This window comes from Somniosus microcephalus, chromosome 8, assembly GCF_052327205.1.
Source record: "Somniosus microcephalus isolate GS21.2 chromosome 8, FLI_Smic_1.0, whole genome shotgun sequence".
Lineage (NCBI taxonomy): Eukaryota > Metazoa > Chordata > Chondrichthyes > Squaliformes > Somniosidae > Somniosus > Somniosus microcephalus.
This window is the reverse complement of record NC_140994.1, coordinates 22010463-22037104: the sequence shown is the minus strand read 5'-3', so window position 1 is coordinate 22037104 and position 26642 is coordinate 22010463. Positions and strand designations below refer to the sequence as shown.

The following is a 26642-nucleotide window of genomic DNA, read 5'->3' as shown; positions in this document are numbered from 1 at the left end:
TCGGGAAACAGCCGGCAATGCCACGGGGGGGTGGTTAGGAGGTCGGGGACGGAGGTGCTGGCAGGCGGCTGCCGAAAAGGCGACTGCCCCGCACCTCCACCTTAACTTTCACCGCTGCCGGCACAGTAAGGCCCCGTGAACCGGGCACAGGCAGTGAGCGGCGCAAATGCGGCGATCGCTACCAAATATCGCGAACGGGGCGCGAATGGGGCGCTGCGCACACCAATGACGTCATCGGTGGCGGCGCAGCGCAAATGCCTAACGCCACCATTAGCGCCCCTACTGAATATCGCGGAAGGCGCAGCCAGTGGTACTACAGCCACTGACTGCCTCTTTAGGCGCTAACAGGTGGCGTTACTCACCCAATTTCTCCCCCAAACATTCAAGTAAATTAATTACGTGACTATTTCTAACGCAGCTTTCAAAAAAATGTTTGCAGCAACATGAGATTAAAAAAAAATGTTGAACAAATTTCTTGTCATGAATATTGAAAATCAGATTTAAAAGTATTACACACTAGAACATAAGAAATTGGAGCAGTAGGCCTTTCGGCCCCTTGAGCCAACTCCATCTTCCCACCCTATCCCCATATCCCTTGATTTCCTTAGTGTCTAAAAATCTATGATCTCTCTCTTGAATATTGAATCACAGAATGGTTGCAGCATGGAAGAAGGCCATTCGGACCGTCGAGCCCGTGCCGGCTCTGCTAGAGCACTTCAGCTAGTCCCACTCCCCCGCCCTTTCCCCGTAGCCCTGCAAATTTCTTTCCTTCAGCTACTTGTCCAACTCCCTTTTGAAAGCCGTGATTGAATCTGCCCCCACCATCCTTTCAGTCAGTGCATTCCTGATCTTAACCACTTGCTGCGTAAAATTTTTTTTTCTTGCGTCGCCTTTGGTTCTTTTGCCAATCACCTTAAATCTGTGTCCTCTGGTTCTCGACCCTTCTGCCAATGGGAACAGTTTCCCCCAATCTACTCTGTCCAGACCCCTCATGATTTTGAACACCTCTATCAAATATCAAATCTCCTCTCAACCTTCTCTGCTCTAAGGAGAACAACCCCAGCTTCTCCAGTCTATCCACATAACTGAAGTCCCTCATTCCTGGAATCATTCTCGTAAATCTTTTCTGCACCCCTCTCCAAGGCCTTCATATCCTTCCTAAAGTGCGGTGCCCAGAATTGGACACAATACTCCAGTTGGGGCCGAACCAGTGTTTTATACAGGTTCATCATAGTTTCCACACTTTTGTACTCTATACTTTTATTCATGAAGCCCAGGATCCCGTAAGCCTTTTTAACTGCTTTCTCAACCTGCCCTGCCATCTTCAACATACCCCAGGTTTCTCTGTTCGTGCATCCCCTTCAGAATTGTACCCTTTAGTTTACATGTAATCTCCTCATTCTTTCTACCAAAATGTAGCACTTCACACTTTTCTGCGTTAACTTTCATCTGCCTCGTGTCCGCCCATTTCACCAGCCTGTCTATGTTTTCCTGAAGTCTATCACTATCCTCCTCACTGTTCACTATACTTACAAGTTTTGTCTCATCTGCAAATTTTGAAATTGTGCCCTGTACACCCATGTCCAAGTCATTAATATATAAGAAAAGCAGTGGTCCTAGAACTGACCCCTGGGGAACACCTTCCTCCAGTCTGAAAAACAACAGTTCACCACTACTATCTGTTTCTTATCACTTAGCCAATTCTGTATCCATGCTGTCATTGTCCCTTTTATTCCATGGGCTTCAACTTTGCTGGCACTTTGTTGAACGCCTTTTGGAAATCCATGTACACTACGTCAATTGCACTACACTCATCAACCCTCTTTGTTACCTCATCAACGAACTCAATCAAGATAGTTAAACACGATTTGCCTTTAACAAATCCATGCTGGCTTTCCTTAATGAGTCCACACTTGTCCATGTGACTGTTAATTTTGTCCCTGATTACTGTTTCTAAAAGCTCCCCACTACTGAGGTCAAACTGACTGGCCTGTAGTTGCTGGGTTTATCTTTACACCCTTTTTTGAACAATGATGTAACATTTGCAATTCTCCAGTCCTCTGGCACCACCCCCCGTATCTATGGCGGATTGGCCAGTACCTCCGCGATTTCCTCCCTCAATTCCCTCAGCATCCTAGGATGCATCCCATCTGCTCCTGGTGATTTATCTACTTTAAGTACAGACTGAGCCTTTAAGTACAGACCGAGCATCTACAGGAAACTTTCGATTAACCGGATGTCCGGAAAGCTCTATCTACCGGCAAAATTCAGGAGCCGTTTCCGATAAGTTTTTTTTACTTCTCGTTGCTTTTTTTTTCCAGTCAGGCTCTGCAAGGTCTAGCTGAAGCTGTAGCTTAGCTACAGAGACGCTTTTAAGCTGCGGCCGACTGTTTTGAAGCTGCAGGGTTTGTTGATTCACACGGAGCTCAAAAGCTCCGTATGTTTTAACGTTAGCGCTGGTTTCTACGGCAGTTTTGATGGTACGGCACCAGCTCGGTCCCGTCAGTGCCGGATACCAGAAAGTTTCCTGTACTGGGGTAGAGAATTCCAAAGATTCACAACCCACTGAGTGAAGAAATTTCACCTCATCTCAGACCTAAATGGCCGACCCCTTATCCTGAGACTGTGACCCCTGGTTCTAGACACTCCAGCCAGGGGAAACAACCTCTCAGCATCTACCCTGTCAAGCCCTCTAAGAATTTTATACGTTTCAATGAGATCACCTCTCAATCTTCTAAACTCCAGACCGTATAGGTCCATTCTACTTGATCGATCGTCATAGGACAGCGCTCTCATCCCAGAAATCAATCTTGTGAACCTTTGTTGCACTCCCTCTATGGCAAGTATATCCTTCCTTAGGTAAGGAGACCAAAACTGTGCACAGTACTCCAGGTGTGGTCTCACCAAAACCCTGTATAATTGCAGCAAGACTTACCAATATTTTCTAGTCTCTCACCTTTTTAAAAAGTATTCTACTTTTCTATTCTTCTTACCAAAGAGTATAATTTCACATTTCCCCACATTATACTTTATCTGCCATCTTCTTGCCCACTCACTTAACCTGTCTATATATCTTTTTGCAGCCTCTTTGTGTCCTCCTCACTGCTTACTTTCCCACCTAGCAGAACCATGAAACATTCTATTGTTTGTCGTATTCTCTTAGGGAACCAAAATTGTTACTTTGTTTCATACTACTCCATGTAAAGGAACCATTGTAGTCGTCTTTCGATAGTGGTGTCGTTTTGAAGAATATACAGGAAACTCTTTTTTATCCGGTACCAACAGGACTGGCGTGGTGCCGGTTTATCAAAAAGTCCGGATTACAGAGAGGTATAGTAAAAGGCACGAGAGCTTCATACACAGCAACAAATCCAAGCGTCCCCGTTGCTTAGCAACAGGTGCAGGAACCGGTCACAAGATCCAAGCGTCCCTGTTGCTTAGCAACAGGTGCAGGAACCCGGCCACAAGATCCAGGAACGGCCACTAATATGAATTAAAACTTACCTGAACCTACTCCTGAATTTTGCCGGTTAACAGAGATTTCCGGTTATTTGAGACTAGCTTTATGGAGTTAGATAATTGCATAATTTCAGACATAATCACCACTGAACATAGGAGATATTTCTTGGGGGGTGTCTCAGGCAGCTGTTTGTTTATTGAACCTGTGTAATGCTGCTTTGTTACTGCCTGGGCACCCAAAATGGGAATCTACTCTCTGCGATCAGGCAGGTATTCCTCATTGCCCACCGTGAAAGGGGAACCGACCCGTGCAGCTAGGGTGGTGGAAGACAGGAGTTGCCGCTCTCCCAAAATTCCACCAGGGAGGGGAGAGAAAAGGTGACCCACCCAAGGATGCTCCAATACCAGCCTGCCTGCCCTCCCTGCAAAGCCACCAACAACAATCCATTCCAATCTCCTCGGGTACAGTGGTGGTCAAACACTTCCAGCCTGGCCAACACGCTAGGTGCACGCCTGTAAGATACCAATGTCTGTGCACACATGGTGTAAATGGACAGATACGGCAATAGATGTTAAAAGTAAAAAAAAAAAAAATAATGGGAGAGACTGATGTTAGTGGTAGATTTGAGGGAAACTCCAGGTCTTAACTAAAGTAATTTTTTCCAGCATTTATTTCTGTTAAAATATATCCGCTAATGATCTAATATCCAATTTCCCACTCTCTTTTTCTGTTCCAGAACTTGCTCATGATGGGTAGATATTTTAATACAACATTTGAATCATATTTTTGCCAACGTCATAAGGCAGTGTTTTTGCAGGGCATCAGTTTTCACTGTCACTGTTCAACCGCGGCGCATTGATCTGACCTGGGAAGCTATTACAATGTATTAAATTTAGCAAAGCTAAGAGCTGTAGAATAATTTGTTGTGTGTGACAGAAATCAGGACAGTGATCTGAAAATGATCAACGTGAAGGCGTTACGCTGTAATTTAATCATCCATACGTCAATTGAAGCGATGTGTCTTAGTAATGGAAACACGAAATAAATATAAAGCTATGCAACACGGTTCAAAAACCTTTCCAAGTGTGAAATGCTGATCTGGTTTTTTTTATAATGCTATTTAAGAGATGTATTTTTCTTCTGTTCTTGGGTCCCTTGTGCCGTTCCTTGCCTGGGAGTGCAGACTTGGTTCTCTTCACTCAGTTACAAAAACATATGTTGGATCACTTGTAGATTGATGAGTTTATCCAGCTCAGCCTTACAGACTAAGAAAGTCCCAGACTAGGGGCAGGGTTTTCATTGGGCCGTGGAGGCGGGATTGGAGGCATGTGGGGGGTTAAAATCCCGAAATCGGGGGGCACGAACTCATCCCCGCCCCCAACCCGCCTCCATGCCAGTTTCAAAGGAGGCGGGTACCCGACCCGCACTGAGACCCGCCTCCCCGGGACGGGAAGGGGATTAGTGCCAATTAACTGCCTGTTAACAGGTAGTTAACAGGCAGTTTTTAGCCTAATCCCTATTTTTATTGCTGAACTGTGGGATTCCCGACGGCTCCAACCCACGCCAAGTTAGCGAGGCGGACCGTCGGGATGATCGGCTTGGAGGGGTCGAGATGTCCGGTGTTCAGGTGAGTGATGGGTGCATGAGTGCAGAGGTAAGTGTGTTTGGTGTGTTTAAAGTGTTTAAATAAGTTTTACTTACATTTACATACTTTACAGCCTTCCTTCCCTCAGGTCTCGGGAGTCCCTCATCTCACCGGCACAGAAAGCAGAATGGCCGCGATCTGTCAAAAATCACAGCATTCAGCTTTCTGTTCCGGGGAGATCTCTAAATCATCCTGACAGGAAGGAATTAACTTGGAGTACAGATTGTCAGTGTTTGACAGCTTCAAACAGCTGTGAAACGCTGATATTTCATCTGTCAAAAGGTCTTGACAGATGAAATATCAATCTGTGACGCCACCTGTTGCCGGGTGGCCCTTAATTGGCCTGCTAAGGCCGCCTGGCGGGCTCAACAAGGTCAATCAAGTCAAAATCGCGTGCGTTGGCTAGAACTCGATGGAGGCGGGACTACAACCCCGAAAGTTGTAGTCCCGCCTCCAACCCGACTCCTCAATGAAAATCCAGCCCATGGTCTCTGATCTGTGTTGAGATAGCTCACCTAAGCTAGTGTGTGGTAGTAGGGAGGCTACAATTGGTCTCCGCTACCCTCAGCTCGAGTGGCCTGAATTCCTACCCTTGATCAGTATAAGAACAGAAGAATTAGGAGCAGGAGTAGGCCATACAGCCCCGCTCCGTCATTCAGTAAGGTCATGGCTGATCTTCGACCTCAGCTCCACTTTCCCGCCCGATCCCCATATCCAGTGACCCCTATTGAAATCATAGGAATGGACTTTGGGCAAGGACAGGTTCAGGTTGTGAGATACGAGGATCCATGGTGCTCTTGGAACTCTACTCTTGCAAGGGTTGAGTGCCTTCAGGAGGGGGGAGAAGATTGGTGTGGGAAGGAAAAGAAAGTTGACCCAGGCATGATCTCCCTTAAAGTCTTTTATTCCCTTCATCCAAAACTTTTCATCCCAACTTCTCTTTGGTGGCACCTCTCTTGGATGGGAGAATTGTAGAAGAATCACAAAGGCATAGCCAACCCCATGGTCGATGGCATTGGGCAGAAACATAGAAGATAGGAGCAGGAGTCGGCCATTCGGCCCTTCGAGCTTGCTCCGCCATTCAATGCGATCATGGCTGATCATCCAAATTCAGTACCCTGTCCCTGCCTTCTCCCCATATCCCTTGATCCCTTTAGCCTTAAGAAATATATCCAACTCCTTCTTGAATATATTTAATGAATTGGCCTCTACTGCCTTCTGTGGTAGAGAATTCCACAGGTTCACCACACTCTGGGTGAAGAAATTCCTCCTTATTTCTGTCCTAAATGGCTTACCCCTTATCCTTAGACTGTGACCCCTGGTTCTGGACTCCCCGACCATCAGGAACATCCTTCCTGCATCTAGTCTGTCCAGTCCTGTCAGAATTTTATAAAAGAAAGAAAGACTTGCATTTGTATGGAGCCCTATCACGCCACGGCACTCAAAAACAGCTCAAAGCACTTCACGTGCAATAAATTACTTTGAAGTTCAGTAACCGTTATATAAGTAAATGCACCAATGACCTAGCAAGGTGCCCACAATTGGGCAGAAATGAATAACCAGCTAATCTTTTTTGGGTGGCGCTGGTTGAGGGAATAATATTGGCCAGAACACCAGGAAAATTTCCCGCTCTTCTTGGAATAGTACCAGGTGATCGTTAACGTCCACCTGAACCACAGGAATGTGTAGACAGAACATTGCTTTAGCATCTCACCTGAAGGATTGCACCTCCGACAAAACCACTCTTCAGTTCTGCTCCGGAGTCTGGGTTATGGGGTCAAGAGGCTGCTTTTTGTGTTTCCTACATTAGGGTCTCCAATAAATAGGGAGTGGAATGTAAGCCTTTATAGCTAGAAGGCTAGAATATAAAAGGGAGGAAGTTTTGCTACAGCTATACAAAGCCCTGGTTAGACCATTAAGGACAGAGATGAGGAGGCATTTCTTCACCCAGAGAGTGGTGAACCTGTGGAATTCTCTACCACAGAAGGCAGTTGAGGCCAATTCATCTATATATATAAAGCGGCTCTTCTGTCTGTCTGTCTGTCTGTCCGCCTGGTCTCTATATGTTTGGAAGTTACAGAGCGTACCGACGCGCGCGTCGCCTCAAAAGAAAGCTTGCGATTCCGGACCGGTCATAGGCGTATTTACGTTTCGGCCGGACAAAAATCCCGCCCGCGGTATCCCAAAAACGTTCAGCGTTCCGCTCATTAGCATCTCATTAGCGACCGTGTGACGTCGAGGTCTTCCTACAGTTGAGTGTCGAGTGACTCGACGATTGACCAATCCTACGCTTCGGTGACCTGACCGGTCGACCAATCGGTGTGTGGGCGGGCCTTATCCTCCTGAACCGAGGTGAGTGGCCGCCATCTTGATTTTCCACGATTTTTTCCCCCACACTTTCTGTGTGTTAGGGAACTAAGGTAAATATTTCAATTGTGTTAGGCAATTAATTAACAATTTATTTGAGTTTTATATTGTGTTTAGCAACCCCCCCCCCCCCCCCTCCTCCTCCTCACCCTCGCGCAGGGGAGACTCGGGGCCTGAAGCTGAAAAAATTTCTCTCTCTCTCTCTCTTCCCTCTCTCTCCTTCTCCTCTTCCCTCTCTCCTCTTCCCTCTCTCTCCTCCTCTTCCCTCTCTGTCTCTCTCTACTTCCCCCTCTCGGGTGTCGCGGACGGAGCGCGGGCGCGCCGCCCGAAGTTTCCCGCTCGCTAACGGCCTTGCCGGCTCCCGCGGGCCGCCCGCACTCACCGCGCATGCGCCGCCCGCACTCACCGCGCATGCGCCGCCCGCACTCACCGCGCATGCGCCGCCCGCACTCACCGCGCATGCGCCGCCCGCCCGCAGCAGCCGTCCATCAGCCGCGCGATACGCGGGGGACCTCAGCAACGGCACCGGACCTCAGGCGCTAGGCAGGGGGAGGGGCCAGAGAGAGGGACAGAGGGGAGGGGAGGGAGGGAGAGAGGGGAGGGAGGGATAGGACAGGGAGAGGACATGACAGGGAGAGGGGGGACACACAGGGGCAGGGAGACCAAACGCCCCAAAATTGCCCTCGCAACGCGGGGCTCCCCAGCTAGTTAAATATATTCAAGAAGGAGTTATATATATTTCTTAAGGCTAAAGGGATCAAGGGATATGGGGAGAAAGCAGGGACAGGGTACTGAATTTGGATGATCAGCCATGATCTCATTAAATGGCAGAACAGGCTTGAGGGGCCGAATGGCCCACTCCTGCTCCTATCTTTTATGTTTCTATGACCACTTCTGGAGCACTGTGGACAGTTCTGGGCACCGCACTTTAGAAAGGATTTATTGGCCTTGGAAGGAGTGCAGCGCAGATTCACCAGAATGTTACCAGGGCTCCGAGGGATAGATTATGAGGAGAGGTGACATAAACTAGGCTTGCATTCCCTGGAATATAGAAGATTTGATTGAGGTTTATAGGATTTTGAAAAGAATCGATAGGGTAGCTAGAGAGAAACTTTGTCCGCTGGTGGGGATGTCTAGGATAAGGGGAAATAACCTTAAAATCAGAGCCAGGCCATTCCGGAGAGACGTTAGGAAACACCTCTTCACGCAAAGGGTGGTAGAAGTGCGGAACTCGCTCCCACAAAAAGCAGTAGATGCGCGCTCAATTAATAATTTTAAATCTGAGATTGATAGATTTTTGCTATTAAAGGACATGGAGCCAAGGCGGGCGGATGGAATTAGGATATAGATCAGCTGTGATCTCATTGAATGCGGGAACAGGCTCGAGGGGCTGAATGGCCTCCCCCAGTTCCTCTGTTCCTGAATACTAATGTAAATCCTTGCTTCGTCTTGTAGAAGTAATGCTTATAGTTTCCAGTAATTGTGTTTTAACTCCCTTTCAGGTATGTCATGGCAAGACAAGATTGTACAACAGCGTGCGAAGATGGCAGAGAAGAATGCCAGTTGGCTGGTGATCACAGCCCTTGATGAAGTTGCATGTGGGTACATTTTTTTTTTCTTTTAACAATTTAACAATTGAAAAACCAATGCTATTTAAAAACAAAGTTTTATGGACGAGGAAAAAATTTACATTTATATAGCACCTATTCATGTCTCAGAAATATCCCGAAGTACCATACAGATATTTACATAGAATTTACACCACAGAAACAGGCCATTCGGCCCAACTGGCCTATGCCGGTGTTTATGCTCCACACGAGCCTCCTCCCACCTGACTTCATCTAACCCTATCAACATAACCTTCGATTCCTTTCTCTCTTATGTACTTATTTAGCTTCGATGCATCTAAGCTGTTTGCCTCGACTACTCCCATGTGGTAGCAAGTTCCACATTCTAACTACACTCTGGTTATAGAAGTTTCTCCTGAATTCCTTATTGGATTTAATGGTGACTATCTTATATTTATGACCCCTAGTTTTAGACTCCCCAATAAGTGGAAACATCATTGTGCGCACAGCAAGATCCTACAAACAGCAATGGGATGAATGTCGAGTGAATCTGTCTTATCTTGGTGTTGGTTGAGGGAGGAATGTTGGGCCAGGATAGCACCAGAACTCCCTGCTCTCTCTTGAAAGAGTGCTGTGGGATCTTTAACACCCACTTGAGCAGCCTCTTTGCGACTCGGGAACCCGCCTCCCGGGAAGATAGCATGGAGGCGGGTTGGGAGCGGGATCGGTACCCTCTCCCAGTTTCTGCTATTTTCCTGGCAGTCCCGCCTCCTCAGGGCTGGGAAAATTTCCCCCTTAATGACAACAGGCTTTTTGATTGTAGGAGCATCACAGCTGAGGGCAATCTTGCTCTCCCCTATGTGCACTTCCAGCTCCTGTCACTAGAGAGCAATCAGGAGTGGAAGGCCTGTCTGGTTTTCCACCCCCCCCCCCCCCCATTCCTTAACCCAGGCATGCTGAGGTAAATTGCACCGATCCAGCTGCCATCTGGCCTGAGATCAGCCAACTTGCACAGATTGGGGATAGACAGACTAGATGCAGGAAGAATGTTCCTGATGGCGGGGAAGTCCAGAACCAGGGGTCACAGTCTAAAGATAAGGGGTAAGCCATTTAGGACTGAGATGAGGAGGAATTTCTTCACCCAGAGAGTGGTGAACCTGTGGAATTCTCTACCACAGAAGGCAGTTGAGGCCAATTCATTAAATATATTCAAAAAGGAGTTAGATATATTTCTTAAGGCTAAAGGGATCAAGGGATATGGGGAGAAGGCAGGGACAGGGTACTGAATTTGGATGATCAGCCATGATCTCACTGAATGGCGGCGCAGGCTCGAGGGGCCGAATGGCCTACTCCTGCTCCTATCTTCTACGTTTCTATGTTTCTAGAACCTGGGGCACCTCCTTGTGTATATGACTCAGTTCCACATTGAGCTGTGCACTCGCCAGCATGAGCTGGGAATATTATCAATCCCCCCCGCCCCCCCCCCCCTTGAATTCTTACACCTAAATTACAGTATCTGGCAAATGATCTGTTTGACAAGTAAGACATATGCGATCTGTTGTACATCTGTTCTGCAGCATATAGCGTAACTTTGCAGGCAATGTTCCCTCTAATTTTTTTGTGGGGGGCCGTGTGGCCCCTTTAACGGGCTGCGCTGCACATTCAAAATTCCGTGCATCTGGCATTTCCATTTAAAAGCCGGCGAGCTGGCTGCGCGGAACCTCGAGTGCTGCACGGCCGCGCAGCTTAATGGGCACATTGTTTGCAGGGTAATTATGGCACCACCGTTTAGTACTGGCCTGCACTTCTCTTGAAATTGTGTGCCTTTACGGCATGTTTTTTCTTCAATGTTTGTGAAATGTTGTTAAGTAATGATTGCATCTTCTTCTGTCCGATTATTGCAATACTTGTACTCTGCCACTAGAAGATGCTGCAAGTCATGTAATGCTTGCTTCCAGTGGTAGATATGTATGAAGTTATAAAGTTATATTTGAAGCGGAAGTTATTTTCAATCAACTTTATATCTGACAGTGATTTTAGAGCTGTACTTCTTTAAACTCTAGCAGCATCTACATCATTTATTTACATATATACAGGAAACTCTCACTTAAATGGCACCTAAATATCCGGAATTCTCTATTAACCGGCAAAATTCATACTCCGAAAACAACACCTCAATAACTGGCAATGTTGCCGAGTCCGAGTCTCCTGTGGTGGCCGAGTTAGTCAGTGGGGGTAGTTCTCCAAACTGCCACTACTCGGTTTCTTGGCACTGTCGGAAGTCCGAACACCTCAATAACAGGAGTCTGACTCTCCCGCGCTGCCGGTAGTCTCTTCCGATCCGCCATTTTTCTGTTTACTGTATAAGTTTTGTTTTACTGTTAAGTAATTAAAGAGTTATGGATTACCCTCAACTGGCAGTACTGTACTTAATCAAGCATCTTCCACCATCCATTTAACACAACATTCTGTAGGTGAGTACCCAATTACTGTATACTGCACATTTCTTGATTTTTTAAATTTTTGTGTTAAAAATAGCCTCGGTAGATAACCCTCTCCGTCATCCGGAATTTTTAATCAACCGGCACCATCCCGGTCCCGTCGGTTCCAAATATCAAAGAGTTTCCTGTATTACATTCGGATAAATGCATTAAACCAGAACTCATTCCGTAACTTACAGTATTCACTGAACACGTGTGTTTAAAAGAAATCCTACCATAGACCTCAGAAGCATGATGCAAGATCTTGGTTTAACGTTTGGACTGCGGAGTAGTATGTTGATGTTATGGAGAGGGATGTAGGCAGCATTTGTGATGGAGGAGAAATGGGGTCGCGAGCTCAGGGTCAATAAGCATGTCGAGATTTCTAGCAGTCTGCTTGAAGCTGAGGCAGTGGCCGAGGGTGGGGCTGGAATTGGTGGCAAGGGTATGGAGCTTGTGGTAGGTATAACTAAAATCCTAACAAAAGCGAAATACCGCACCTACTGGGTGGGAGGGTAAGCTGTGAGGAGGATGTCGTGAAACTCCAGTACAATTTGGACAGGTTGGGTGATTGGGCAGAAACATGGCAAATGCACTATAATGTGGATAAATGTGAGGTTATCCACTTTGGTGGCAAAAACAGGAAGGCAGATTATTATTTGAATGGCAATAGATTGAGAGAAGGGGAAGTGCAAAGAGACCTGGGTGTTATTGTGCACCAGTCGCTGAAGGTAAGCATGCAGGTGCAACAGGCGGTTAAGAAGGCAAATGGCATGTTGGCCTTCGTAGCAAGAGTGTTCGAGTACAGGAACAAGGATGTCTTGCTACAGTTGTACAGGGCCTTGGTGAGACCGCACCTTGAGTATTGTGTGCAGTTTTGGTCGCCTTACCTGAGGAAGGACGTTCTTGCCATGGAGGGAGTGCAGCGAAGATTCACCAGGCTGATACCTGGGATGGCAGGAATGACATATGAGGAGAGATTGTGTCGATTGGGCTTATACTCACTGGAGTTTAGAAGATTGAGAGGGGATCTCATCGAAACCTATAAAATTCTGTCAGGTCTGGACAGACGAGATGCAGGAAGGATGTTTCTGATGGCCGGGGAGTCCAGAACCAGGGGTCATAGTCTAAGGATAAGGGGTAAGCCATTTAGGACTGAAATGAGGAGGAATTTCTTCACCCAGAGAGTGGTGAACCTGTGGAATTCTCTGCCACAGAGGGCGGTGGAGGCCAGTTCATTAAATATATTCAAGAAAGAGTTGGATATATTTCTTGAGGCTAAAGGGATCAAGGGATATGGGGAAAAGGCAGGGACAGGGTACTGAAATTGGATGATCAGCCATGATCTCATTGAATGGCGGAGCAGGCTCGAGGGGCCGAATGGCCTACTCCTGCTCCTATCTTCTATGTTTCTATAAATCCGAACTAAAAACAAAATGCTGGAAATACTCAGCAGGCCAGGCAGCATCAGTGGAGAGAGAAACAGAGTTAACGTTTCAGGTCGATGACCTTTCGTCAGAACTGGTAAAGGTTAGAGATGTAATGGGTTTTAAGCAAGTACAGAGGCAGTGAAAGGGAGGGTGGGGGGAAGATTAGGAAAGAACAAAAGGGAAGGTCTGTGATCGGGTAGAAGGCAGGAGTGATTAAATGACAAAGGGGATGATGGTGCAAGGCAAAAGGGGGCGGTAATGGGACAAGTGAAGAAACAAAAGATGGTCTAGAGGAGCTGTAAATGGCAACAGCAAAATCATTACTAGCACCTGCAGTCCAAAAAAAATGAGAGCGGTGGTTATGATCTGAAATTGTTGAACTCCATGTTGAGTCCAGAAGGCTGTAATGTGCCTAATCGAAAGAGGTGCTGTTCCTCGAGCTTCATTGGAACAATGTTAGGTGACTGAGGTCAGAGTGGGAGTGGGATGGAGAATTAAAATGGCAGGCGACCGGAAGCTTTGGGGCACACTTGCGGACTGAATGGAGGTGTTCAGCAAAGCGATGGCCCAGTCTGTATTTGGTCTCCAGCCTTGACAAGATTAAGTTTCATTGTAATGTTTTCTTAAGTTAACACCTTGGCTGTACTATTTTTATTTTTTCCCCCCCCCCACAGGGCTATTCAACCTTCGTGGCTCTGAAATAGAATACAATCCGGTGTTCTTCGCCTTCGCTATCATTGGCCTAAACTCCATTAGGTAATTTGGGCGCAAAAAGCACCCTCCATTTTATGTTACCTAAAACATTGCTGCATAGCTTAAACATTTAAATTTAAGGGTTTTTTAATGTCATTTTAACATTGCCTGACATCAGAAGTTTCAAAACTGTAAATTCAGAGGGATGAAGGAATTCAGTTATGTGGAGAAGCTGGGATTGTTCTCCTTAGAGCAGAGAAGGTTAAGGGGAGATTTAATAGAGGTGTTTAAAATTATGAGGGGTTTTGGTAGAGTAAATAAGGAGAAACTGTTTCCATTGGCAGGAAGGTTGGTAACCAGAGGACACAGATTTAAGATAATTGGCAAAAAAAGCCAAGGGGGAGATGAGGATAATTTTTTTTTCTCAGCATGTTGTTGTGATCTGGAATGCACTGCCTGAACGGGTGATGGAAGCAGATTGAATAGTAACTTTCAAAAGGGGAGTTGATATATACGTAAAAAGGAAAAATTTGCAGGGCTACGAGGAAAGAGCAGGGGAGTGGGACTAATTGGACAGCTCTTTCAAAGAGCCGGCACAGGCACGATGGGCTGAATGGCCTCCTTCTGGCATAGTGGTTAGCACTGTTGCCTCACAGCGCCAGGGACCCGGGTTCGAATCCGGCCTCGGGCGACTGTCTGTGTGGAGTTTGCACATTCTCCCCGTGTTTGCGTGGGTTTTCTCCGGGTGCTCCGGTTTCCTCCCACAGTCCAAAGATGTGCGGGTTAGGTTGATTGGCTATGATAAATTGACCCTTAGTGTTAGGGGGATTAAATACATGGGGTTACAGGGATAGGGTGGGATATGTGTTGGTGTAGGGGTTATGGGGATCGGGTGGGATATGTGTCGGTGCAGGCTCGATGGGCCGAAATGGCCTCTATCTGCACTGTGGGGCTTCTGTGATTTCTGTGATTCTGTGAACATGATTCTATGACATGCATTTAGAGCTAGGCAGGAAGACTGACTGAAAGAGGGACCTTCAAGGCCAAGGAAACATGCACTGGAGTTAGTATATTTTTGCTTCCCTTGTGTATGAGTGGGCCTATTCACTAAAATGTCATAGGACTGTGGTGGAATTGGGAAAATGAAAAGCACTTTATGTTGCTTCTCATCTATGTTACAATAACTTCAGACATTTACATTGTGATGCTGTCAATCAAAAGCCCTTTAATGCGAAGTATTTCAAACCAACCACCACCCAAATGAAATACTTAATCGAGGGAGCAGAAATAGATTTTTTTCAAGTGTTATTTTTAAATATAAGTTAGACTACCTACATGTCAATTTTTATAGGCATGTACTAATACAGGAGCATAAATCCTATTTCACCATATTTTTACCCTGTATGTTATAGCTGTAGCATTAAAAATCTTAGATCTGTGCACACTTCCTGTCTGCACAACTTGACTTTCTGTTGTCACTTTTTGGTGCACTTTTATGTCAACTTGTTCCTATTATAAGTTCCTGTGTCCACATTTAAAATGGGTTTTGCCTATCACGCTGGTTGCACTATCTGACAACTGGATTCCCACAAAATCACTTAATACTTTCTGAAAACGTTTATGATCCGCCATTTGTTTTCTCACTAACTGAAATTTCTTATGTCCAAAATAAGAGTTTAAACAATTTCACATAGAAACATAGGAGATAGGAGCAGGAGTAGGCCATTCGGCCCCTCGAGCCTGCTCTGCCATTTAATGAGATCCTGGCTGATCATCCAAACTCAGTACCTTGTCCCTGCCTTCTCCCCATATCCCTTGATCCCTTTAGCCTTAAGAAATATATCTAACTCCTTGAATATATTTAATGAATTGGCCTCAACTGCCTTGTGTGGTAGAGAATTCCACAGGTTCACCACTCTCTGGGTGAAGAAATTCCTCCTCATCTCTGTCCTAAATGGCTTACCCCTTATCCTCAGACTGTGACCCCTGGCTCTGGACTCCCCCACCATCGGGAACATCCTTCCTGCATCTAGTCTGTCTAGTCCTGTTAGAATTTTATAAGTTTCAATGAGATCCCCTTTCATTCTTCTAAACTCTAGCGAACATAAGCCTAATCAACTCAATCTCTCTTCATACGTCATTCCTGCCATTCCTGGTATCAGTCTGGTGAATCTTCAGTGCATTCCCTCCATGGCAAGAACATCCTTCCTCAGATAAGGTGACCAAAACTGCACACAATACTCAAGGTGTGGTCTCACCAAGGCCCTGCAGAACTGCAGCAAGACATCCTTGCTCCTGTACTTGAATCCTCTCGCTATGAAGGCCAACATACCAGTTGCCTTCTTAACTGCCTGCTGCACCTGCATGCTTACCTTCAGCAACTGGTGCACAAGGACACCCAGGTCTCGTTGCACTTCCCCTTTTCCCAATCTATTGCCGTTCAGATAATAATCTGCCTTCCTGTTTTTGCCACCAAAGTGGATAACCTCACATTTATCCACATTATACTGCATCTGCCCAATCACCCAACCTGTCCAAATCATACCGGAGTTTCTCTGCATCCTCCTCACAGCACACACGCCCACCCAGCCTTGTGTCGTCTGCAAACTTGGAGATATTACATCTAGTTCCCTCGTCTAGATCATTAATATATATTGTGAGTGGCTGGGGTCCTAGCACTGATCCCTGCGGTACTCCACTAGTCACTGCCTGCCACTCGGAAAAAGACCCGTTTATTCCAACTCTTTGCTTCCTGTCTGCCAACCAGTTCTCTATCCAAGTCAGTACCTTACCCCCAATCCCATGTGCTTTAACTTTGCACACTAACCTCTTAATCACATATTTCACAACCTGTTTAACTTTATCTATTTAGTCGGCTTTTAAGTTTTTTAATGCCTTAAAGATTTTACTTGAAGACATTAGCCTTTCCTAAAAGTTTATGCTTGGTCCTTTTATCCAGAGCTGTGACCCTGAGCTGGATTCTGATTGTGCAAGTACAGTTTGCCTAATTTCTCAGGATCCATCAGTACCAATGAGACAGCTACACTGATGTATTATTGTAGCAGTTTCTGGTCAAACGTTTTTCATTATTAGAATAGCTAGGGGACAGTTTTCAAAATCTTTATTCAAGTAAAATTGATAGTTTTTTTTGTATATAGACTTTTTTAAACGGAGGCTGTATGTGTGAGAGTGTGAGGGACAAAAGACTCCTGATTGCACACCTGTTGTAGCTTTTGTTTCCAATTCTATAAACTGAATAACGTGTTTTTCTCGTTGTAATTAAGTTCCAAAGTTCACAAAAGTGAGTTGAAATTTGCAGCAAACAGCCTGTAATTATCTCACGTGATTAGAACTGGTTATGTTGACAGTTAGAAAATACAAACATTCTTAATTAAAGTAGCTATCAGACACTGAGGCAGAGAGACACACCAGCTTTCTGCATTTAACACGTTTTTAAAAAAAAACAAAGTTGCATTTTGAAAGCAACAAGCCTATGCAAACTTGTCACACTGTAATTACACCCTCCCACTAGTGTAGCGCTGCAGTGCCTCCACTGAGGGAGAGTGTAATCATACCATGACCAGTTTACATAGACGTGTTTCTATTATAAATGTGGACACAGGAGTTTATCGTGGGAAAAGTTGTCAGGAGGTGTGTACAGATGTTAGGATTTTGTCCTTTTGCTCAAAATAAGTAGCTAACTGGCTATTGATATTTTAATATTTAGTAGCCCCATCAAGATCTGGAAAGGGAGCAGAGATGGCTTGATGTTTTGGCTGTCAGAACCATGAGTATCTGAAACGTTAATCTATGCCTTCTCTTTTCAGATGCTGTGCATTGCCAGCATTTTTGTAGTTTCAGATTTCCAGCATTTGTCATATTTGCTTGTTATCTCTCTTTTTATATTTATTATTCCAACCCGTGGTTTGAAGTGTAGGACTACTGTGAATTTAGATCTCTGATTAAATGTGTTTTTCAAGTAGGATTTATATTTTGTACCTGCATTAATGCCACTTACCTGATGCTAGCTCATTAGCTATTCAGGTTTATGTTAAAGCAAGCAGTCACCTGTTCAAATGTTCTCCTTGTTTGTGTGTTCACTTGATTGCAGCTCCCTGATCGACTGAAACCCCATTATTAACATTGTTTTGTATGAATCCACTCTTTTTTTAATATACCTTCCTATTAATTTTTACACAATCTTGTTTTCTGTCATTACAAAGCCAGTTCACTGTCACTAATTTTCTAGGTTCATTTTGTTTCCAAATTGTAATCGCATTTATTGCTGCTCTCTTGTCATTCTTCCACAGCAGTGTACATTGCTGTGTATGTGATGTGTAAATAGCTCTGACAATACATAACTAGTGTCTTTAAGATAATTGCTTTAAACTGTCCTTCCTGTTCTTCAGTGTTTCTACAGCTCTCTTGCTTCTCATTTCACTTTGTCTGCTCCATCCACCTCTCCTCAATTCATTTGCCAACTGCATTCTACTTTAAGCCACTTTCGCACTATTGTAGTATTTACAGCACAGAAACAGGCCATTCGACCCAACAGGTCCATGCCAGTGTTTATGCTGCACATGAGCCTCCTCACACCCCTCATCAAAATATCCTTCTATTTCTTTCTCCCTCATGTGCTTATCTAGCTTCCCCATGAATGCATCTTTGCTATTCACTTCAACCACTCCCTGTGGCAGCAAGTTCCACTCTCTGGGTAAATAAGTTTCTTCTGAATTCCCTATTGGATTTATTACTGACAGTCTTATATTTATGGCCCCTAGTTTTGGTCTCGGCCGCAAGTGGAAACATCTTCTCTACGCCTGCTCTATAAAACCCTTTCATAATCTTTAAAGACCTCTATCAGGTCACCCCTCAGTCTTCTCTTTTCTCGCGAAAAGAGCCCCAGCCTGTTCAATCTTTCCTGATGGGCATAACATCTCAGTTCTGCTATCATTCTAGGAAATCTTTTTTGCACCTTCTCCAGTGCCTCTGTATCCTTTTTATAATATGGAGACCAGAACTGTTCACAGTACTCCAATTGTGGTCTAACCAAGGTTCTGTACAAGTTTAACATAACTTTTCAATTCTATCCCTCTATAAATGAACATGTGCTGTGTTTGCTTTTTTTATGGCCTTATTAACCAGTACTGCTGAGTTTAGATTGCGGGAGACTGAAATCGGGAAGCTGGCTCAAGTATTTGCAACACTAAATCCAGCTGGCTTATCTGAGTGGCAGGTTTGCTAACCCAGTTTTTTTTGTGCAGATCTACAGGTGTGCCGCTGGGGCAGGAGAGCTGAATTTAGTTGTGTGAATGCTCGGGGCTTACTCTCTGACAGCAGCTTAGCCTCATTTTGTTTCTCTCCTTAATTCTTTTAAGTCTGAGCACTTTAAATGTTTTGAACAAATTGGGCGCGCTAATAGGAGGTCACTGTAATTCATTGCTTGCCATCCATATAGACACAGTTTTACATTTTATTTTCAATGCCTTGTCACAGCAGCAAAACATTTCACCTCAGAGGGAGGCTGGATGTGAATTTTAGCCTTTGACAAGTGAAGGTCCAGGTGGTGGACTTGGAGCTACACGGCAACAAATGTGTGAAGCAGTCTGAGCCTTCTGCCTCTGATTTCTGAAGTGTCGTGTGTTGCACGCACAGTTATGTAAAAACATAAGAGGAAAATATGGTGACTTTTTTTCTTCCTGCATTGTTCCGTCCTCTACTGAAGGCATTGACTCCTTGCTGAGGTACTGTTCCAGATACCTTCTGGTACCTCACCCAATTCACAACCGTCCATTTGTGAGCCTTGCCAGTGAGTGTTGGCAGGATATTCAACTGCACGGAGCTCGATTTCCCCATGCCCCAGTGTTCATCTGTGCACTTCTAGCAGCAGCTGCTGGATAGCAATTTGGAGTGAATATTGATGATTTTTTTTTAATAGATGACTTGCGCCCAATTAATGCCCCAAAAAAGTCAGGCGTTTTGTATGACAATCACATTTTGGGGCTTTTTTTTCCTCCAGTTCAATGCGATATCTCTATGATTGTGTCCGCTGTGGCTCAGTGGTAGCACACTCGCCTCTGAGTCAGAAGGTTGTGGGTTCAAGTCCCACTCCAGGGACTTGAGCACATAAAGCTAGGCTGACACTCCCAGTGCAGTACTGAGGGAATCCTGCACTGTCGGAGGTGCCGTCTTTCGGATGAGACATTAAACTGAGGCCCCGTCTGCTCACTGAGGTGGATGTAAAAGATCCCAAGGCACTATTTCGAAGAGGAGCAGGGGAGTTATCCCCGGTGTCCTGGCCAATATTTATCCCTCAACCAACATTACTAATAAACAGATTATCTGGTCATTGTCGCATTGCTGTTTGTGGGAGCTTGCTGTGCGCAAATTGGCTGCTGCGTTTCCTACATTACAACAGCAACTACACTTCAGTTGTTTTTCATTGGCTGTAAAGTACCTTGGGACGTCTTGAGGTTGTGAAAGGCGCTATATAAATGCAAGTCTTTTTTTGTGACTTTTACATGAAACATTGAAGACTGCGTGTCAAATTATTTTCCCTGTTTTGTTTACTTTCATTTCTCTTGTTTGCTTCAGAAACAAGGTCATACAGGCTGCAAAAATGCAATGCAGGCAAAGAGTAACTGCATCAGTGCATAAGAACATAAGAAATAGGAGCAGGAGTAAGCCATTCGGCCCTTCGAGCCTGCTCCACCATTCAGTAAGATCATGGCTGATCTCCTACCTCAACCTCCGCTTTCCCACCCGATCCCCATATCCATTGATTCCCCATGTATCCAAAAGTCTTATTGATCTCTGTCTCGAATATACTCAATGACTGAGCCTCCACAGCCCTCTGGGGTAGAGAATTCCAAAGATTCACCACCCTCTGAGTGAAGAAATTTCTCCTCATCTCAGTCCTGAATGGCCGACCCTTTATCCTGAGACTGTGACCCCTGGTTCTAGACTCCCCAGCCAGGGGAAACACCCTCCCTGCATCTACCCTGTCAAGCCCTCTAAGAATTTTACATGTTTCAATGAGGTCACCTCTCATTCTTCTATAGAGGCCTAGTTTGTTCAATCTCTCCTCATAGGACAGTCCCCCATCCCAGGAATCAGTCTGGTGAACCTTCGTTGCACTCCCTCTATGGCAAGTATATCCTTCCTTAGGCAAAGAGACCAAAACTGTACACAATACTCCAGGTGTGGTCTCACCCAGGCCCTATATAATTGCATTAAGACTTCTTGGCCTAGAAATTGGGTTGGGGCGCCAAAGTTGCGCAAAGTCGCCTGAGCGCAGGATTTAGCGCAGCGTTCGAGGCTTTAGCGATCGTCAGATATTCAGTTCCATTGCCCCTAGAGGGACACGGGGCGAGGCTCGAGGCGCTCCGCGTCTCTCTTAGGGCGCTGAAACTGAATATCGCAGCGCAACATGCTGCAGCGCCACATGCTGCGGCACGGCACACTGCGGTACTGCAGGCCTTCCTCCCATTGTTAAGGGGGAGGGGCCTGCAACAGCGCGATCCCCGCTCGCGAGTGCCGGCAAACAAGCCCGACACCAAGGAGAAGTGCCGGGCTCTCGGGAAACAGCCGGCAATGCCGCGGGGGGTGGGGGGGGGGGGGTCGTCAGGAGGCCGGGGACGGAGGTGCTGGCAGGCGGCCGCCCCGCACCTCCACCTTAACTTGCGCCGCTGCCGACACAGTAAGGCCCCGTGAACCGGGTGCGGGTAGCGAATGGCGCAACTGCAGCGTTCGCTACCAAATATCGCGAATGGGGCGCCGCGCACACCGATGACGTCATCGGTGGCGGCGCAGCGCAAATGGCTAACGCCACCATTAGCGCCCCTGCTGAATATCGCGGGAGGCGCAGCCAGTGGCGCTACAGCCACTGACTGCCTCTTTAGGCGCTAACAGGTGGCGCTACTCACCCAATTTTTCCCCCCTTTACTCCAATCCTCTTGTAATAAAGGCTAACATACCATTTGCTTTCCTAATTGCTTGCTGTACCTGCGTGCGAAAGAGTTTTATTTATTTCAAACAAGAGTACATTTGGGAAAAAGAAAGCCAGCGCCGCAATAATTCTCAGGAGCTGGTTACTAACAACACTTGTTTTGTTTCTCTTTTCACTGCAGACTGTTCATCAATGAGATGCATATGGAAGACCCTGTTGTGAGAGGGCATTTACAGCTTGATTGCGATACAGCACCCAGCTTCAAAGTACACATACTCCCGTATGAATCCATTCTGACTGAAGTGCAGACTATTTGCTCCAATTTGACTTCTAAGGAGAAAGTCTGGATCGGCAGCAAGGCCAGCCATGCTCTGTCTGAAGTGATCCCAAAGGTCTGTTGACAGGCAGTACAATCCAATATTAATTTGTTGAAACAAAAAAAAAAAATCTTTTCAACTACAGTAGTAACCTTTGTGAGTAGAACAGGTACCCGAAGGATTCTGCTGGCATGTGGCTATAGAATAAAAATTGGGGGGGAAAAGCGGCAATTGTAAGAAAAAGATTCAATCGTGGCTTTCAAAAGGGAATTGGATAAGTACCTGAAGGAAAAAAAATTGCAGGGCTGTGGGGAAAGGGCGGGGGGAGCGGGACGTTCTAGACATTGTAGACCTGTGCCTGTACCACACCTCAATATACCATCACCACTCCTGCTTTGTGCCACCGATCCACGCCAACCATTTTGTTTAAAGTGCATCCAAACCCTTTCTGCATTACACACGTCTCCTTATAGTAAATGGGTTCCTTATTGAAGCACTCTCAACGTGGAGAGTTGGACTCAAATATTGGTGAGCGGACTCTCCCCCCAGGGAAAAGCAACCACTTGGGGGCGGGGGCGGGGGGCTCAGATTCACGAGTCTGCGAAGAACAAGGGGAAGCTAGATAAGTACATGAGGGAGAAAGGAACAGAAGGATATGCTGAGAGGATGAGATGAACTAGGGTGGGAGGAGGCTCGTGTGGAGCATAAACACTGGCACGGACCAGTTGGGCCGAATGGCCTGTTTCTGTGCTGTAAATTCTATAGAATTCTATGGACAAGCTCTTGCAGAGAGCCAGGACGGGCCAAATGGCCTCCTGTGCTGCAACCGTTCTATGATTGTACTGAGAATGAGAAGAGACAGCATATAAATCTCAAGGAGTGCTGTGTTGATTCCCAGTGGCTCATGGTTTAAATTCCAGCCTCCACAGGCATTGGAAATTAATTGGAGCAAGCTTTGCTCATTCTTGGCAATGGTTACCAAGTGCTACTAAGAATGGCTTCACCTCAGGGAGCTGGGAAAAATTTGACCAGACAGTTGACGTGTCTGTTGGCAACCACAGAGTAGTGTGTGCACCATACTGTTCCAACTGGAGCAGAAATGGGGCAGTGGTGATAGGCAACAGTAGGGGGTTAAACTGGAAAAAATCTCATACAAGTGCTGGCAGACTGTTGATGGTTGTAACAGTGAACCTATGATCCAAGGGTGACTGCGGGTGCATTTCCATTGTAGACTGGCAGCTGCAGTTTGGGCTCCAGCCAGGCAGAATGTTGCTCACTGCGTTTTGGCTCCTGCCTGGAACTCTAACCATTCTGACCAGAAGAGAGGCCTGCACATGGCCTTGATACTCTCCTGCGCGGGGCCCCACCACACACCTGCGCGGGGCCCCTATCCCAACTAATAAGAAATTTAAATGCTTAAGACAGCCAGTAGGGCAAAATCCCTGAGGTCAGGTTAGTTTTTATTTAAAAAGTCCAAGAATTTACAGTCTATGTGGTGATGAATGTGAAGGGTGTTCAATGACTGCTTCTGGGGCGTATCACTGCTTCACTCTCGAGTCAGGCCAGGCCGTGACTCTCAATTTACACTAAGTTAGGAGTTGGTGAGAAGTGGCATTCACCTTGCAGCAGTAAGGTTGTAATGTCAGTGCTCTCTACATTTTGGCCTCGTGCAATATGTCATACTCTATCAGCTCAGGGAAATGCATTTTGCTAAATGGGAACTTTTCAGGGGCTGCAGTTTGTGATGCCAGCAGACTGTCGTTTGTTCTAAACAAACAGAAACCACTGGAAATGTAAGTTATCAGCCCCCGAAAGCTAACCCATCATAAGTGCTTGAAGGCTCAACCCCTAATGGTTGGCCTTTCCATTTTTTGATATCAGTTGATCGGGACATTTCCAACGTTTTTCTGTTTTTATTTCAAGTCTCCAGCATCTACGATTTTTTTTTTCTGTGATATTCTCTGTTCTGTGTCTTGATGGCAGTTGTGTTCAGGGTAATACTTTCAATTCTGTTCATTTCAGTCGAAGGCTGTAATCAGAGTATCATTTTTATATAAAAAAAAGTATTAACTGCAAAACACCTTTGTGCTCACTTAAAATGCGTGTAAATTTAGATGTTTAAAGATAGCCGTGTATTTATAGACACCGAGTAGTCAAACTCTAGGGGTTGGATGGAGGCCTGCTCAGTGTCACCTATGTCAGTGCAGAGCCGATGTGACATCATGCTGCCGTCATTGCTAAATGTTGGCAATTTCGACAGATGATTGTCAGGCTGTGCAGAGGCTGTTTTACCTTTGACCGTCCATGACATCACTTGTCCAGAACGGACCAGATTTCTACAATAGAAAAAAAAGAGTATGATGACAGGAATGCGCAACAGGTTAGTCAGTAATTGAAGGAGATTCTGTCCAATCTGCTGCACATTTCCAGTTTTATCTGTTTTTAGTTCCATTTTCTAGCTTTTGCTGTTTGTTTTTAAATCTCTTATTAACGTCACATACTGGGCTGACCCCTGCACTTAAGAATTGTGGAATTTCCTCCCGAGTGTGAGAATTTCTGATTTGTTTATTTTTTCCAGTTTTATTCACCTTGTGTCCCCCCCCTCCCCACCCCCTACAATTATCATGATTTTCTCCTCTGACTTCAGGCTATCTATGACTCTTGTCATTTTCCCTTCTGTCAAAGCATGGCCAAAGTCAGGAACTCGCCATGTTTATATACCTCTCCAACATTCCCCCTAAACTGCATGGCCTCCTGCGCGACTTGCTTCCCCCCCCCCCAAAAATGTGTGGTCCATTCAAAATTTTGCGCATGCGCGGTATTGACAGTGGGAAAGCCGGTGAGCGGCCTGTGCGGGACCGCGCATCCTAGCGGGAACATTGCACCTCTTCCCAATTTTAGTTTCTATTGACTTGGAAAGGAAAGTGGGCAGAGTTGGCGGCGGACCCGATATCGCCCGTTATACACTATTGGCAAAAGTTAGAATGACCCCCATTGTTCCTAAATACCTTCTGGTCCCTGATTCACAGTGTCACTGCGTGTTAGTTGGAATTATGGTACAAAAATGGCAGTGAGCAAAAATAAGCTGTTTGTTTTGATCTTAACAGATGCATAGAATGCCGACCATTTATACCCCCATCTGCATTGCGAAAGCTGTGAAGAATACGACAGAAATTGAGGGCATGAGGCGAGCTCACGTGAGTAATAAGTAATAATTAAACTCCCAAAGCTTAAATTTAGTGTATTTACGCTTGCTGTCATCTCTCTCATCTTTTAGCCAGTTTGAACAATTGGAGATGACGCTTAAATGCTTTGTACGTAATCTGCCCTCGTTATTGCTAGTTATTATAACCGAATTATCTGGCCATTATCGCGTCGCTGTTTGTGGGATCTTGCTGTGTGCAAATTGGCTGCCGTGTTTCCTACATTAAAACACACTTTAAAAGAAAACTTTATTGGGTCTAAAGCGCTTTGGGACGTCCTGAGGTCCTGAAAGGCATTATATAAAAATGCAAAGTCTTTCCTTTCTTTCTCATTACCAGTTGAAATTGATTTTAAGGACATAACACAAGAAATAGGAGCAGGAGTAAGGCCGCTCAGCTCTTCGAGCCTGCTCCGCCATTCAACAAGATCGTGGCCGATCTTAGAATCATAGAAAGTTACAGCACGGAAGGAGGCCATTTCGGCCCATCGTGTCCGCGCCGACCAACAAAGAGCTCTCCAGCCTAATCCCACTTCCCAGCTCTTGGTCCGTAGCCCTGCAGGTTAGAGCATCCCAAGTGCACATCCAAGTACTTTTTAAAATGTGGTTAGGGCTCCTGCCTCTGCCACCCTTTCAGGCAGTGAGTTCCAGACCCCCACAACCCTCTGGGTGAAGAAATTTCCCCCCAAATCCCCTCTAAACCTTCCACCAATTACTTTAAATCTGTGCCCCCTGGTTTTTGACCCCTCTGCTAAGGGAAATAGGTCCTTTCTATCCACTTTATCTAGGCCCCTCATAATTTTATACACCTCAATAAGGTCTCCCCTCAGCATCCTCTGTTCCAAGGAAAACAGACCCAGCCTATCCAGTCTTTCCTCAGAGCTAAGATTCTCTACTCCCGGCAACATCCTTGTAAATCTCCTCTGTACCCTCTCTAGTGCAATCACATCTTTCCTGTAATGTGGTGACCAGAACTGCACGCAGTATTCTAGCTGAGGCCTAACTAGTGTTTTATACAGTTGAAGCATAACCCCCCTGCTCTTATATTCTATGCCACAGCTAATAAAGGCAAGCATTCCGTATGCCTTCTTAACCACCTTATCTACCTGGCCTGCTACCTTCAGGGATCTGTGGACATGCACTCCAAGGTCCCTTTGTTCCTCCACACTACTCAGTGTCCTGCCATTTAATGTGTATTCCCTTTCCTTGTTAGCTCTCCCCAACTGCATACCTCGCACTTCTCTGGATTGAATTCCATTTGCCACTGTTCTGCCCACCTGACCAATTTATTGATATCTTCCTGCAGTCTACAGCTTCCTTCTTCAGTATCAACCACACAGCCGATTTTAGTATCATCTGCAAACTGCTTAATCATACCCCCTATATTCAAGTCTAGATCACTGATATATACCACAAAAAGCAAGGGACCTAGTACTGAGCCCTGCGGAACCCCACTGGAAACAGCCTTCCAGTCACAAAAACACCCATCAACCATTACCCTCTACTTCCTGTCTCCGAACCAGTTTTGAATC

At 45.7% G+C, this 26642-nt stretch overlaps 1 protein-coding gene across 7 annotated transcripts in view; it reads left to right on the top strand.

Annotated features, from left to right (window-relative positions):
- xpnpep1 (X-prolyl aminopeptidase (aminopeptidase P) 1, soluble) overlaps positions 1-26642 on the top strand; it is a 112766-nt gene that overhangs the window by 50731 nt on the left and 35393 nt on the right. For all 7 annotated transcript variants that reach the window (XR_015079187.1, XR_015079186.1, XM_085994327.1 and 4 more), the window contains exons 7-10: positions 8975-9070; positions 13625-13706; positions 21773-21983; positions 25016-25105. Coding sequence is in view for 5 of the 7 variants with exons in the window: in XM_085994327.1 (XP_085850453.1) it covers positions 8975-9070; positions 13625-13706; positions 21773-21983; positions 25016-25105 (479 nt within the window). In the remaining 2 variants the exon portion in view is untranslated. The remainder of the gene's footprint in view (positions 1-8974; positions 9071-13624; positions 13707-21772; positions 21984-25015; positions 25106-26642) is intronic.